Raw genomic sequence first — 15744 nt, 5'->3', positions numbered from 1 at the left:
AACTTTTAACATAAGCAAATTAAATATTATTTATCATGTATTATTGTTAGATATAAGATCAAAATTTAGTTTTCATGGATATATTTTATACAAATAAAAATTTTTGAGATAATTAAAACAAAATAAAATTTAGACCTATTTTTAAAAGTTTAGACAAATTTCATAAACAAAAAATATATTTTTATACTTATCAACGATATAATTTTTTAATAAATATTTAAAAGGTGGAAGAGTAGTGTTAAGTGTTAACAAAGAAAAATGATTAGGCAAGAGAGGGTAGCTAGGTACTAGCTATGGAAAACAAGAAGCATTTTGTGCTGGTTCATGGTGCCTGCCATGGCGCGTGGTGTTGGTATAAGGTATCTGCTTTGTTGAAATCAGGTGGTCACAGAGTGACAGCTCTGGACATGGCTGCCTCCGGGATCCATCCAAAGAAGGTTCAAAAGCTGGCTTCCATAACCGAATATGTGGAGCCATTGATGGAGTTGCTGGAGTCTCTGCCGTCAGAGTCAGAGGAGAGAGTTATATTGGTGGGTCACAGCTTGGGCGGTATCTGCATTTCCATGGCCATGGAAATGTTCCCAAATAAGATTGCAGCTGCTGTCTTTGTAGCTTCTTTCATGCCTTCTTCTCAAGATCCAACCTTTATGACTCGTATCCAACAGGTAATAATTAAAGTGATAAATAAATCATCAAAATTTATATTTCTGATCGATTAATCTCTAAAAAAAAAATACTAAAAATCTTTCATAATAAACATGAACAAGTTAGTGTATCCATGTCTGTTGTTGACTTTATTAGTTTTCTTTTTTCTTCAGAAACTAATCTGTCCAAAGCGTAAATCTTTAAAGTTTATTTGTCACTTTACTCTAATAATTATTTAACAATTCCTTCATTCATTCATTTGATCATCATCATCATCATCGATGAAACTAACCTTAATTTCATAGAATAAATTATGAGAATATATGAATTTCCCAATTTACAAATGCTTTATGGATGTGCTTATAAGTGATATCTAATTAATTGAGTTGGTTGGCGAAATTCTCAGCACAGGGAAAAAGTATATTCTACCATGGACTCGAAGATCATGTTTGATGAGGATGCCAAAAATACTAGTAAGCCCAATGGGTGTATGATATTTGGGCCCCAACACTTAGCATCCAATTTATACCAACTGTGTCCACCTAAGGTATGTGGATTTTTTATTTTAATAAATAAATTAATTATAATAATTACCGAAATAAATAATTTAAAAAATATTTATCGAAATAAATATCTCTTATCTCGTTTACGAAATGATTTTACATGTAAAAATGAGATACATGTATTTTTTAAAATTTTTTTTTGAAAATAATAATAAATATTATAATATCAATAATCCAAATTTTTAGCATGTAATTAGTACATAAAAAAGTTGGTAGAAGAGATTAAATTGAATTAGTACTAAAAAGAGTACATACAAAATTTTAGATTAAATTATGATTCAATTGCATTGATTTAAATTTGAAAAATAAAACATTCGTACTTGTTCAAGTAAAGTTCTATGATGAGAATAAATACCACTTCTAAAAATTAAAAGATGGAAAGTGTGAAATTTGATGCACGATAAATAAAACACAAAAAGATGAGATAACCGTTTACCAATTGTTAAGAGAGGTTGATGGTGATAGTAGGTAACCGTTTCAATTCTCTTCCCACTATCTCCATCAACTTCTCCTAACAATTGGCAAACAGTTATTTCATCTTTTTGTGTTTTATTTATCGTGCATCAACTTTACGCTTCTCATATTTTAATTTTTATCTCTTCTACTAACCTTTTTATGTACTAATTACATGCTAAAAGTTTAGATTATTGATATTATTAATATTTTTTATTGTTTTCAATTTTTTTTAAAAATACATGAATCTCGTTTACACTTTAAACAAGATATACATGTGTCACGTTTACTTGTCTTATCTCGTTTAAAGTATAAACGAAATAAGAGAAAAGTATTTATTTTGATAAATAATTTTTAAATTATTTTTTCGATAATTATTATAATTATTTTATTTATAAAAATAAAAATCCCATTTATTTGAGATTAGAATTATTATTCTTATTAGTACTTTTGCTTTTTCTTTTCTCTTAAGTAGTACAACTGTACAAGCCAATAAAAAAAATTTAAAATTTTGCACCTTTTTCCTCTCGGAAGGTAGAAGGGAAACATCAAATTATGTAACATTAAATAACTCAACTAAAAACGCTGTTATCTGTGGTGGACATTTGAAGAAATAAAGAGAAAGAGAGGGACTCTTTCCAAAATAGCACAAAAATTGGACAATAAAATAAGTTGCCCGTTGAGTTTTTTTTTTTTAAAAAGACGGTAAAAAGACGGCACGCTTCATACGAAGAACAGGAACACAACTTATACTCCTACGTGTCAAAATCTCCACCGTTGAAATCACAAACATGCTCGACATTTAACCGATAGGGTTTGAAAACCCAAATAGACCCGCCCCTTTATGTTTGAATGAAAAAAATTGTTTGGATTGTCTTCCATTGACTCGCTCACTCTGTTTCTCTCTCTAAAATCTTCTTCCAAAATCTGCATCCGTAGATCTCTCTTCGCAATCCCCGTTTGGATCTTCAGATGCGCGCCGTTTCGATCGCGTTATTAGTCGTTTCTCGCACTCGCATTCTGAAGCAATGTACTGTGAGTATCTAACGGTCGATTTGGATTTCGTTCATTCAAAATTCGTAGTCACTATTAAATCTGCGTTGGCTTTGTATTTGACACTGGCTCCTCAGTTTTCGTTCAAGTTTGACTTGAATAGAAATAATTAGTCTCGTTGTAAAAAGGGGGAAAAAGTTGATAACTTGAGCTTTCTTGAAATTGAAAGTTTCAATTGAGCTTCATTGAGTTCGATTTGAGTGCTCAGTTGTGTAATTAAGCTGGTGGGTGGTTAGGTAAATGCTGCATTGTTGCGTGATGCAAGTCGGGGAAGGCTCATGATATAATTAGAAGCTGCAATTTGTTGAAGATTTCAATATTCTTGGTTGAATTGTTTGGTTTGATGGAAAATTATTGTGATTTCTGTGTTTTGTTTCAGCTCAGATTCATACTGATTCATGTTTAAGGGCGGGACTATAATGATCTGGGGAGCCAAGTGCAAAGAGAATTATAATCGAGTGGGAATTGGGGTGTGGTATTTTTCTTATCTGCCAACAAACTATGGAAGGTGACAGGGAAATCATTGCTGCACCAAATGGTGTAGTTGATGGTGTTCAGAGAATTAGAGCATTGCACGGGTAATTTTCAGATCATTCATGTTTTACTTCATTTTTTAAACTGCACTTGTTCTTGTTATCTAATAATTACCCTTTTGTATAAAGGTTAGTGTGCTTCTTCTGTATCTCTCTAGCAGCTATAGGACATTTCCCTGCTAGTGCTTAGCTGAAAGCCTTTTAACAATTAACTTGACTATCTTTGAAGCTCATTCATCACCCTTCGTGTTTCCTCTTTTCCTATAGTTCTTTCCTTGCAGTTAACCATAGTAAGGATTTATTTCTCTCAGAGGAAGTGAACTTAATCTTTCTCTCCCAATAAATTGTGTGTTTGTAGGAGGACGACTGGTCCTACAAGGCGTTCTACAAAAGGACAATGGACTGCCGAAGAGGTAAATTTGATTACTATTTCAAATTCTGGTTACCTTTTATATAAATCATATTCATATAAATATTTGCTACTTTCATATTATGTGTATGCGTTTAGGATTTCAGTTCTTTTGGTTTTATATCTTGGACTTTAAAATTTATTGATAGTTATATCTACAGATGTATGAATTAAATTATGAACTCAATATAATGGATTTTGGTTTTGCAGGATGAGATTTTGCGTAAAGCTGTTCAGCGTTTTAAAGGAAAGAATTGGAAAAAAATAGGTAATATTTTTTGTATCATTGAGTATGTTTTAAGAACATTTTGTTGACCCACTTCAACTGGCATCCGGTCGTCCACTAGGGTAATAATAAATTGTCCAATTAAGTCTATTAAGCAGGGTTCTTCAGTTGGACCTTAATAGACCTAATTGTGCAGATTTAAATGAAAAGAAAAATCTTTGCTTTTGCCTTTTTTTTTTAAATAATTTTTATTTTAGGTCTCATAGCAGTTTGGTAGTTTCACTCATTCACTTTCACGTCTCCCATTTTGTGTGCAACTTGATTATTCAATGTTTGAATTGCTTTCGTTATCTCTGTAGCTGAGTGTTTCAAGGATAGAACTGATGTCCAGTGCCTGCATAGATGGCAGAAAGTCCTAAATCCAGATCTTGTCAAAGGTCCATGGTCTAAAGAGGTAACCTCTACTTCCCATTTCTATTCTGTTATTATTTTGTTTCTGAAGTTGTTTATGATATAGATTGTATAAGTTTTCTGCTTAGGTATTTATCTAATATTAACAATACTAATGAATATGAATGTAAACAGGAAGATGAAATAATTATCGAATTAGTGAATCAATATGGGCCTAAAAAGTGGTCTACTATTGCTCAGAGTTTACCTGGACGTATTGGTAAGCAATGTCGAGAAAGGTATGATTACTTGATGTATAAATAGTATTTTCTACAAGACAAGTACGATTAGAGTTTTATTGTCCAAAATAAATAATGTTGGGTATCTTTATAATTCAAATTGAAGGATTTGGAGCAATGTCATTAATATTTATTGGTAATTTTTTAAAATCTTTCATTAGGTGGCATAATCATCTTAATCCTTCAATAAACAAGGAAGCATGGACACAGGAAGAGGAGTTGGCTCTAATACGTGCTCATCAAATTTATGGAAATAAATGGGCAGAACTAACAAAGTTCTTACCTGGAAGGTAATAACAATAATAATGAAATTTGCCCCGAAGTAGGGAGAAGGTTGAAAAGGGGGCACGCTCCCAAATTTCCACTTCATTGTGGAGTCAGTGGCATAGACTTGGGTAGTATGGCTTCAGAGTTCCTTGAATAGGTTAGCTTCATCGTTCTTCAGTTTATATAGGTAAGCAGATTTGTAATGTACTTGTGTTTTTCTGTGGGTACAGGACAGACAATGCCATAAAAAACCACTGGAACAGTTCTGTAAAAAAGAAATTGGATTCTTACTTGGCGTCAGGCTTGATTACTCCGTTATCAAATGTACCGCTTGTTGGAAATCCCAATCAACCCATGGCCTCAACCTCTTCAAAGTTGCAGTCTAGTGGAGATGAAGCTGGTCATAGGGGGACTGAAGGAGAGGAAGTTTCACAATGTAGCCAGGAGTCAGCTAATGCCACACAGTTTCCATCTGCCAAAGAGATGAGCAATGTTTTACAATACAGAGAGGAATACAGAGGAAACGAAGAATATGGTCCTGGAAAGGGGTATAGTCCTAGTCAAGCTTCTTGTTCAGAGCCATATTATGTTTCTCTGGACGACATCACTATATCTATCCCAGAGATGCCTCGCCAAGTGACTTCCTCCTCTCAATTCATTGAGCAAAATTACTCACAAGAACCTGTAAATCCAGCAGCCGGGGATTGCCATCATAATTTGCTTTCCTTGCCCAATATTTCCTCACTGGGTTTTGTGCAGGAATCCACACAGTTGCAAAATGAGTGTATGGTTCATGCTCACAGTGAAGGCCATGATATGGCCGATGCTCCATTTCAGACTTCTGTAGAGCTAGCTGTTTCGACATCCATAAGACCTACTGCTATGGACTCGCTACGAGAGCACATGTTGATATCTGATGATGAATGTTGCAGAGTTTTATTTTCAGAGGCAATAAGTGATGACGGCCCTTCTTCTGTGGACTATAATAAAGGTGTACATATGGTTGACTTGTCTGGGTGCACTTCCATTCTTCACGAGTCGTCTTTGCCATCTGCCTCAGTACCTACTGCTAATGATGGTAGATTGCAGTGTACTTCAGAAACAAAACATTTACTTCAGCCTGAGGATCAGCAGTTTGTCTCCAGAGCACACGATGTTTATGCTAATGACTTAGCCAGTGCTTCTTCTATTTATGGTATATGTAGTGCAGAAATGCAAGAGGAATCTGATATAGTGAATGACACTTCAAAATTGATCCCTGTAAATAGTTTTGGCTGTGGACCAGATACTAAAAAAACTGACCATTCTATCATGGAAAAGCCGAATGGGCATGCAGAACAGGAAGACACAGGAGCTTTATGTTATGAACCTCCCCGTTTTCCTAGTTCGGATATTCCTTTCTTCAGCTGTGATCTTGTACAATCTGGCAGTGATATGCAGCAAGAATTTAGTCCCCTTGGTATTCGCCAGTTTATGATGTCCTCTATGAACTGTCTGACTCCCTTTAGGTTATGGGACTCACCTCGTCATGATAAAAGCCCGGATGCTTTGTTGAAAAGTGCTGCTAAAACCTTCACAGGTACACCATCAATATTAAAGAAACGACACCGTGATTTTTTGTCTCCTCTATCAGATAAGAGACTTGACAAGAAACTTGAGACATCCAACTTGATAAAAAACTTTTCCCGACTGGATGTCATGTTTGATGACAGTGAGACTCAGAAAGCAGATCCACTTTCTCCATCTCCATTGAAGGAAAATCTTGGGCCATCTTCTGAAATGGAACAAGTAGACAAGAAAAATGAACCACCAATGCTGGACGACAATAAATCAGTAAATGATAAAGATGCTAGTGATTTTCTGGATAAGACCGAGCAACGAGCTCTCGATGTTGATTCTAAGAGGAACGATGATGTTAACACTACCGTTGAGATTGTAAGTATGATCCTCTTTAATTACTTTCCTGAATTTGAAAACATTTACTTATCACCCTTGTTATTTTATTTGCCAGGTGCAACAACATTCTGGAGTCTTGGTTGACCGTGATCCGAATAACTTGCTGTTGAATTCTCCTAAGCAAGTTGGTGTGAAATCAGACATAGTATTAAGTGCTAGAACAAATAAACATGCATGCTCAAGTGTTAAGTCTCCTTGTATTCGTGTGAAGGAGAATGAGAGAGTTTCAATTGCTCTTACATGTGTACAATCTGTTTGTTCAACAGCCGCCGTAGAAAACTTGGGTGATCAAACAGGAAAAGATGGAGGGTTTGAAACATCCAGCATGTAATACTCTTAACAATACTGTTACTGTTTCTAGAATCAGTTTAGACATCTATTTATTCTTTTAATTTGGTCTCATCAAAGTGATGATGCTGATATATTTGGTTGTTTTGATATTGAAACCTAGGATGAGGTCAGGTTCCTCATTTTGGCCTGTGTTAACAGTGTTGATTCTTTAAACCACTGCTTTCAAAAACACTTCTGTCATTTTAAAGCAGTTAAATGCTCAACTTTTTTAATAAACAATTTATTATTTTATTAGTTTGATGGCAATTGTTGCACTGTTTCTGACTGACTGCTTGTTTGATTTTAGATTTAATGAAACACCTTTTAGGAGAAGCCTTGAATCACCTTCACCGTGGAAATCTCCTTGGTTCATAAATACATTTTTGTCTAGCCCCAGGATTGATACCGAAATTACAATTGAGGTATTGTTGATTCTGTTGGATAATTACTTTCTTGAAGTGGATTTGAATTTCCCACTCTACTAACTACTGCAAAATAATGTTTCAGGATTTTGGGATATTCATGAGCCCATGTGATAGAAGCTATGATGCAATTGGGTTGATGAAACAGGTTAGCGAACAAACTGCTGCTCAATATGCCAATGCTCATGAAATTTTGGAAAATGAAACTCCTAAGGCGTTACCAAAAGATGCATCTAGAAACAACAGGGATGAGAACAAGGAAAATAATGATCCACAGAAGCAGCATGGGAACCATTCTCAATTGACTTCAAAAGCTTTGGTAAGAGCTGGGTTCCTCTGCCCTTCTTCCATATTCAAGCTTTTTCCAAAACCAACTGCGATCTCTTATATTACTTGATGGAACTTGGCAAGAGAAAAGCAACAACTTTGGTTCTTGTGCTGTTTTAACCGAATTGAATAGATGTTATTCTTTCATGTGTATAAAGTAAATACAAGGATGCTGCTCACTATATACTTTCAGATTTCTAGTTTCTTTTGTTTTTTTGTTTTATTTTTGTTTTTTTTTTCAGTAGCTTGCTCACCTAGAACTTATTTGTTTACAGGTGGAGCGACGCATACTTGACTTCAGTGAATGCGGATCACCAGGCAAGGGTGACAGCAGCAAATCATCAAGCATGATCTTAGAAAGTCCGTCGTCATATTTGAAGGATTGTAGATAGCTATTCAATTGTGTTATTGCCAAAGCAAGTCTCCGGTTGCTTTGCTATTCATGTTTGAGTTTATTTTTTATACATAGCATGCAATTTTTTAGGATTTCTTTTTCTCTTTCTTTTTTAGTTATTTAGTTTTTACAGTGAACAAGACTTGAATTGTAAGAAATATTCCATATCAGTTCGTGATGATATCACCTATTCAGTGGCAAGATTTAGACATTTCTACAGCTTCGATGTGTTGACTGTTGAACTTAGGCAGGATTTTCGTACAATTTGAATTTGCTGAATCATAGCTGTTGATATTATACTCTAATTATGAGTAATGATTAGTTGGTGACTTGGTGTATATAAATGTACAAACGGAGGAATTCATAACCTCAAGCCTTTACATTAAACTCACTGTCATCCCGCGGAGACCCATTAACCGGTGTTGGGAATACCAACTGCTATATTCAAAATCAAAAGGTTCAGATTCAATTAGCTGAATAGTTAGTCAGCGCACCTTCTATCGCAATCAACGCCAAAAACTTGTCGGTAACAAAATGACACAAGGGAAAATCTCTAATGAGATAGTAAAGTGATAAAAAATACTCAAACTCAAATTTTAAATACATCCAAAATACTTTACGGTATTAAATTAAAGTGTATAACTCAACTCCTCAAAATGAGAGTAACCAAAACAACAAAACTAAAAAAATTACAAGAGGAGATATACTAAATGGGATTTTTGTTTGTGTCGTGTATGGTTATGCTCTTATTTATGCTAGTATCTTTACTCCAATTTCAATGCATGCAGTTACCACATTTGACATGTACACATGCACATGTTCTAACTGCTCATCTACCACTAATATTTGCCTCATTTTAACTACTACATCTTTGAAGAAAAATCAACCAACTTCACAACAAATTTCCACCTTAGTTTGATTTTTACAAGATTCAAAGTCGTCGTCTCCAAAGTGCCATACACAAATCTAATTTTGCAATGATATTGCAATAATTTCATATTTTGTTTTTTAACTCTACGTGAAATAAAAAATACTAATACTTAAAGAAAACAAATTCTAAATAAGAAAAATAGAGTAGGAACACTTTGAAACAAACCTTCAAATAATATCAGCTAAGCTAGTTGATACTTGATACTAGAGAACTTTATCATACTTTGCAAGATTAGTTGTTGTATTGGAATCTTCATCTTTTTTATTTTTGAGCTTTAGACAATCTGATTTTCAATGATTTTCTTTGTGGCAATATCTACATCTCCCTTCACGATATTTGAATCCAGATTTTGACTTTTCTATCCAATTACCCTAACAACCAAAGCATTATTTGTGGCATCAAGATATTACCACCATCATGCTCCATCTTTTCATGATTCAAAAGCGAAGAGTTAACTTCATCAATATTAAGACTTTCACATCTATAGATAAATATCTCACGAAAATACTTGTAGGAATTGGGTAACGAACAAAGCAACATCATAGCTTGTTGCTCTGTAACATATACAGACGTTGTAAAACACTGAGATGATTGACTATCGTCTTGGTCATTATAAATGACTCCAACTTAGTCCATAACGAAGCAATTGTTTCTTTTGAAAGAACCTCTTGCAGCATATCGTCTATAATACATAAATGAATCATTGTAAGAGCCCTTCGATTGATCCTTTTTTATTTAGAATCCTTCATTTTGGTAGGAATCTTTTCCTTGCCATTAATCACGACTCTCATACCATGTTGTGTAAGAATTGCCATCCTACGGTTTTTCACATCTCAAAATTGATACGACCATCAAATTGCTTGATTTCAAATTCCGTCACGGATGATATCTTGAGAACTCATTTGGCCGAGAATCCTTGTGACTTCTGATACCACTTATAAGAAATTCAGGTGGAAGCGGAAGCGTAACAAAATGGCACAAGAGATCTTATGTGGTTCGGCTTAACGCCTACATCTACGGATAAAGACGATAACAAATATTTCATTATGAAATATAGAGGTATAAAATAGATGATAACTCTATCTAAACCAAAATTTCTAATGAGATACCAAAGTGATAAACAAAATTTAAATCCAAATCCCAACTACATCCGAAACCGAAATACCTTACGGTACTAAACTAATTAGTGTATAACTCAACTCTTTACAAGTAAGAGTAATGAAAATAACAAAACTCTCGTACAAAATTACAAGAGGTCAGATACTGAATGGGATGTATTTTTTTTGTTTGTGTTATGTATTTATGAGCTTAGGTTATACTCTTATTTATGATAAGAAGATACCGACAAAATTAAAAGGAATAAGAAAAGAGACACAGCGAGAATATAAAAAGATAGATAAAGAACTGACAGAAGAAAATAATTTCTTTATTAGACTTCTAAAAATTTTATTCTTTTCTATTATATCTTTAAAGAATTTGTCTTTCACAACCTAAATCAAAAGGTAAAAATTGAAAGAAATTAACACATAGAATTATCTTAGGTTAAATTTTTCCATTTTTTTCATACAATAAGCGAAACAAATCACTTATCTCACTTGATCATATAATAAAAGCGTGCATAAAACAGCTGAAAATTATTATTCATCAAGTGTTTAAATAGACTTTTAATGAATTAGCCTAAAAAATAAGATAAGACAACTTAATTTAAATCTCCGAAAAATAATAACTTAATTTAAATCAGATTAAATCAGATTAATTTAAATTTAAAATTCTTAAAAATACTACTAAATAAATCAAAACTAAATTATATCTTCTAACAAACCCTAACAAAAAAAACTAAAACAGGGACTACCTAAAGTCGAAAATAATTACTAAATTTGTATTTTCTACTGGACGTGAAAAATACTGTTGGACCACTTGCTGTCCTGACTTAGTCCAATGGGCCATATAAGTTGCTGTCCGTCATTTCAACACCACTATTTTTGGGACGAACTCTTAGTCTCCTTGTTGTCCAAGATCGGCATGGTATAATTCTTTTAGTATTTAAGTCTTTGAACGTGACAAAATTATCATTCTGCCCCTAAGCTCTAAAATACCAAAAATACTCTCTTGAGCATGTATCATTCTCTTCCCCTTAAAAAAGATTTGTTTTCGAATCTGCATATATATTAAAAGGAGAAAAATTAGATATACTAAACACAATTGAATTATAATACCTACCAAAAAAATTATTCTTGTTGGAATTGTCCTTGATAATCCCAACACTTAAATGAATCGTCTTCTCTAGTAACAAGTGTTGTTTTTCTCTGAAAAAAGAGAAGCTCTTCTTCCCTCCAAAAAATCTAAACCAATCTCTAGATTTAAATACCATGGTTTGATAGCTCTTTTTTATTCATTGAATTGTGGCTATATCTCTCATATATGCAAGTTCAATCTTTTTAACTTTTTTTACACGAATAACACCTAATAGAGTTATAAATATCAAAATTATAAGTACACTTAATGTCTTGCACAAAATTATCTAAAACACCCTTAATATGTATGATATAAACATTAAAAAAAACTAGCATAATAAGTTAACACATAAATAAACTCTTTGGAAAATAATTCAACAATGTATGTAAAATCTTTAATATATTGACTAGCAATTAGAAATATCAATCACATTAAATCTATATACAAAACAATTAATAATATATTTATGTTTTTTAACCCTAGGCAAACTATGGAGACATTTATAGAAATATCAATCCATGTATAGAAATAAGCAGAGGAATGCACAACATATTTAAGAAAGTTTGAGATTTAACTTTCTTACATGCAATAAAATCATGATAAAGTCCACCAATGTTCCTACATCTATGAGGCCAACAAAAATATATAGTTAACATATCTGAAATTCTTTTTATTTTAAGTTGGCACTTGAAATTAATATTCTCACAAGTAATAAATATAAAACAAAAATCAAATTTAGTTGTATGAAAATACTTCATTTAATCAAATACTAAGAATTTAGGAGTACGATTTGTGATTAAATCATATTTTATGGATAACTCATTAACAATCACAATCTCATTATCTTGTTCTATCACATATGAAAAATAATCTAGCAACTTACTCCATTTTATATGTCTTTTGTTCAAGATCTCTTGAACTATCAAATACAAAACATACTACTCCTTATCATATGTTGAAAACTTGAAACATGTTCCATATAACTGCTTATCAAAATTTGGAATTAGTTGTCTTTTTTTTATCCACATTAATGCCTCTATAATTTATCAGTGAATCTTTAAAATTTTGAAAAGTTGACATAAAAATACTAGGTAATTTATAGTTAGATATATGAGAAATTAAAGACTCTTTGAATTTCAATGATACTAATACACTCTTATTTAAACTATAACTTTTTAGATCTCTCTCACTAGTGTGTTTATTGCACTCAATTTCTTTTTCTCTCGTTAACTCCTCTCTTTCACTATTCTCTTCTTTTCTCTCGAAACTCTTGCTTTTACTCAAACATTGATTTTTTTTACTCAAAAACTCACTCTCTTTCAGTTTTTTTTCTCTCAAAATCTTGTCTTTTCTTTCATGTTTTTTTAAATTGTTCACATTCTAAAGACCCATTTAAAAAATTCTGCATTTTTAGTTCCTCCAAGTGCATATCTCTTTCTACAGTATACTCAACAAATTTTTTCATCACTGGCTTTAAAGAAGAATTAAATATAGGCTTAGAAGAACTCTTCTTCTTATGTTGATCTATAAGATTCTTCTTGAAATGTTAAACTTTGAATTTTGTCTTATCCATAAACTTTGTTCCTGTAGAACCCACATAGAATTGAAGTTCAAAGAAAATCAAATTGTCATAAATTGATGCAGCTTCTCCACTTCAATGGCCAAATAGATTAAATCATTCATTGTTGCATAATAGTGAAGTTTGACCTTTTCTCTATTTTCTATTTAATCCAGTAAAAAATCGTCCATGAAAATCTCAGGACTTATTTTAACATTAGTCTTAACTATTAAATATGAAAACTTCTTTTGGTTCTCTATCACTGATTGTGAACCTTGTTTCAACTTATGAAATTTTTTAAAAAATTCGTTGTGGTATGACGATGGCACAAACCAGTTCTTCATGATTTTCTTCATAATCTCCTAGCTATAAATTAGTCTTTTCTTATACCTTCTTTTAGATTTTTCTAACTCATTCCACCATATACAAGTATTTTAAAAAAATTTGGTATCTACCAATCAAACTTTCTTTTCCTCTAAAAAGATGTAACATGCAAAAATTGACTTTACATTCGTTTTTCATTTGAAATAATCTTTAACATCATTCCTTCCTTTAAATACAAGAATTTGCAACTTAAAATCCTTTCTCATAACGCTCTTCTCACGTGTATAACTTGAATTAGGTCACTTATATTTGCACTCAATTTGTAATTTTTATCCTCTTTTGAGTTTACTACACTATTGCTTTTTTCTATTCTTGGATTGTTTTAACAAGTTACACGTAAAAAATTAACGAATAGAGAGACCAAACTAAGATAAACTTAATAATAAAAACTTTAAATTTGACAAAAAATAATAATCAGATATATGATAAATGACACAAAATAAAAATAAATGCGTTTCTAGAGTTATAGAGACACTGGAAGAATTTTCAATCCCAATTAATATCCCATAATAATTTAAAACGAATTTCAAATTTTAGATTGTTGAAAATTAAAATCAACAACATTGTTAATGATATGATATTCTCCTTTTTTTTTACACTTCAAGAGCACTATTTTTTTTTATTTTCTTCAAAATTTTTCTTTTTTTTTGTGTGTTTTGTTTATGAATTCAGTAAGGTAAAATTACAGACATAAAAAATAAAACAAAGAAACTACAAGAAGATTTTTTTTTTAGAATTTTTGTTTTTTTAATGTGTTCTAAAGTAAAATTGTAGAAACAGAAATAAAATAAAGAGACGAAACAAGAACTTTAGAACGTGTAGAAAAATAAAAATTTACCTATAACTTGTAACTGATATTAGATAATAAGAAGATACGAACGAAATTAGAAGGAATAAGAAAAGACACATAGTATTAAACTACTCTTCTATATTAACCCATGACAACAATAAAGAAGTCTTGTGGCCCACAAATTCAACCCAACAGAATACATAAATTCAGTTCTAATTTTAGTCTTTATTAGTTTATCTTATCTTATCTTTATGTTATCTTCTCTTCTTATCTTATCTTTACTTTTATCTTTCATAGGACAATGCTCTATATATATTTAGTTTTACCCTCATAGTTTACAACACACATGTTCAATTCAATCAATCAATAATCAATAAAAAATTCTTTCTTTGTTTTCCCTATTCTTTCACAATTTTATCATGGTATCAGAGCTTGGTATCCTCCTTGAAGAGGATACATAAGCTATCATCTTTCGGTGAGAAATCACCCTACATCTTTTTCAAACTTCCTCTCACAACGAATAATCAATCTTCCAATTCAGTTCAAGATCCAACCAATCTTTGTTAAAGGCATCCAAGTGAAAATCCTACCCCAGTTTTGGTTACCCCGGTTCTTTACCAGCAATTCCGTCTGCGCCTCCTTTCTTCCGACAATTTTGTCTGCATTCTGTTTCAGCAGTCATATCTGTATTTTGTTTCAGCAGTTTAATCTGCATATGTTTTAGCAGTTTCATCTGCACTCTTATTGCGCTCCACGCGCCCTCTTTTTTTTATCGCGCTCTATGCGCCATTTGAAGTTATTGCGTCATACGTACGCATTTTTTTGAAGATCGCTGCTCAAGCACAGCATCTCCTTTTATATTTTTGCTGCCGGCAGCTCAAGCTCTGCTGCGTGCATTTTTTGAAGATCGCTACTCAAGCACAGCATTTCCTTTTATATTTTTGCCGCCGGCAGCTCAAGCTCTGTTGCGCGCATTTTTTGAAGATCGCTGCTCAAGTATAGCATCTCCTTTTATATTTTTGCCGCCGGCAGCTCAAGCTCCGCTGCGCGCATTTTTTGAAGATCGCTGCTCAAGTACAACATCTCCTTTTATATTTTTGCCACCGGCAGCTCAAGCTCCGCCGCACGCATCTTCTTCCGTGTCACTACGTCAGACGCGTCTTCCTCAACAATTTCATTGAAACTTATCCAAGCTGTGGATTATTGACATCTTTCATCCACCAGCTTGCGGGGGCGTATTAAACTACTCTTCTATATTAGCCCATGACAACAATAAAGAAGTCTTGTGGCCCACAAATTCAGCCCAACAGAATACATAAATTCAGTTCTAATTTTAGTCTTTATTAGTTTATCTTATCTTATCTTTATGTTATCTTCTCTTCTTATCTTATCTTTACTTTTATCTTTCATAGGACAATGCTCTATATATATTTAGTTTTACCCTCATAGTTTACAACACACATGTTCAATTCAATCAATCAATAATCAATAAAAAATTCTTTCTTTGCTTTCCCTATTCTTTCACAATTTTATCACATAGCAAAAGCACAAAAGGATAGATATAGATCTGATAGAAGAA

At 32.5% G+C, this 15744-nt stretch overlaps 2 protein-coding genes across 3 annotated transcripts; both read left to right on the top strand.

The window, feature by feature from the left end:
* Window positions 1-262: 262 nt before the first annotated feature.
* LOC107470808 (putative inactive methylesterase 20) lies at window positions 263-3134 on the top strand. Its single transcript, XM_052255686.1, has 4 exons — window positions 263-665; window positions 1052-1192; window positions 2601-2691; window positions 3094-3134. The coding sequence occupies exons 1-4, from the start codon at window positions 294-296 to the stop codon at window positions 3132-3134; spliced, it is 645 nt and encodes a 214-aa protein (XP_052111646.1). The 5' UTR covers window positions 263-293.
* Window positions 2510-8572, top strand: LOC107470815 (transcription factor MYB3R-1). 2 transcript variants are annotated; one of them, XM_016090238.3, is made up of 12 exons: window positions 2510-2696; window positions 3099-3292; window positions 3606-3660; window positions 3867-3924; window positions 4242-4336; window positions 4468-4571; window positions 4733-4861; window positions 5069-6773; window positions 6850-7121; window positions 7432-7546; window positions 7632-7865; window positions 8149-8572. In XM_016090238.3, the coding sequence occupies exons 2-12, from the start codon at window positions 3216-3218 to the stop codon at window positions 8263-8265; spliced, it is 2961 nt and encodes a 986-aa protein (XP_015945724.1). In that variant the 5' UTR covers window positions 2510-2696; window positions 3099-3215; the 3' UTR covers window positions 8266-8572. The 2 variants fall into 2 exon arrangements, with proteins under 2 accessions (XP_015945724.1, XP_015945723.1); XM_016090237.3 differs by having other exon boundaries at window positions 3094-3292.
* Window positions 8573-15744: the final 7172 nt, after the last annotated feature.

The sequence above is a fragment of the Arachis duranensis genome, chromosome 10 (assembly GCF_000817695.3).
Source record: "Arachis duranensis cultivar V14167 chromosome 10, aradu.V14167.gnm2.J7QH, whole genome shotgun sequence".
Taxonomy (NCBI): Eukaryota; Viridiplantae; Streptophyta; class Magnoliopsida; order Fabales; family Fabaceae; genus Arachis; species Arachis duranensis.
This window is presented reverse-complemented; position numbering and strand designations above follow the sequence as displayed.

What these genes read in the sequence shown, in the direction of transcription:
- LOC107470808 (XM_052255686.1), top strand. Translation starts at nt 294, where the DNA reads ATGGAAAACAAGAAGCATTTTGTGCTGGTTCATGGTGCCTGCCATGGC. An exon ending in TTATGACTCGTATCCAACAG is followed by an intron (nt 666 to 1,051) that starts GTAATAATTAAA and finishes CGAAATTCTCAG; the next exon opens with CACAGGGAAAAAGTATATTC. An exon ending in ACCAACTGTGTCCACCTAAG is followed by an intron (nt 1,193 to 2,600) that starts GTATGTGGATTT and finishes CTGCATCCGTAG; the next exon opens with ATCTCTCTTCGCAATCCCCG.
- LOC107470815 (XM_016090238.3), top strand. Translation starts at nt 3,216, where the DNA reads ATGGAAGGTGACAGGGAAATCATTGCTGCACCAAATGGTGTAGTTGAT. An exon ending in ACAAAGTTCTTACCTGGAAG is followed by an intron (nt 4,862 to 5,068) that starts GTAATAACAATA and finishes CTGTGGGTACAG; the next exon opens with GACAGACAATGCCATAAAAA. An exon ending in GGGTTTGAAACATCCAGCAT is followed by an intron (nt 7,122 to 7,431) that starts GTAATACTCTTA and finishes GTTTGATTTTAG; the next exon opens with ATTTAATGAAACACCTTTTA.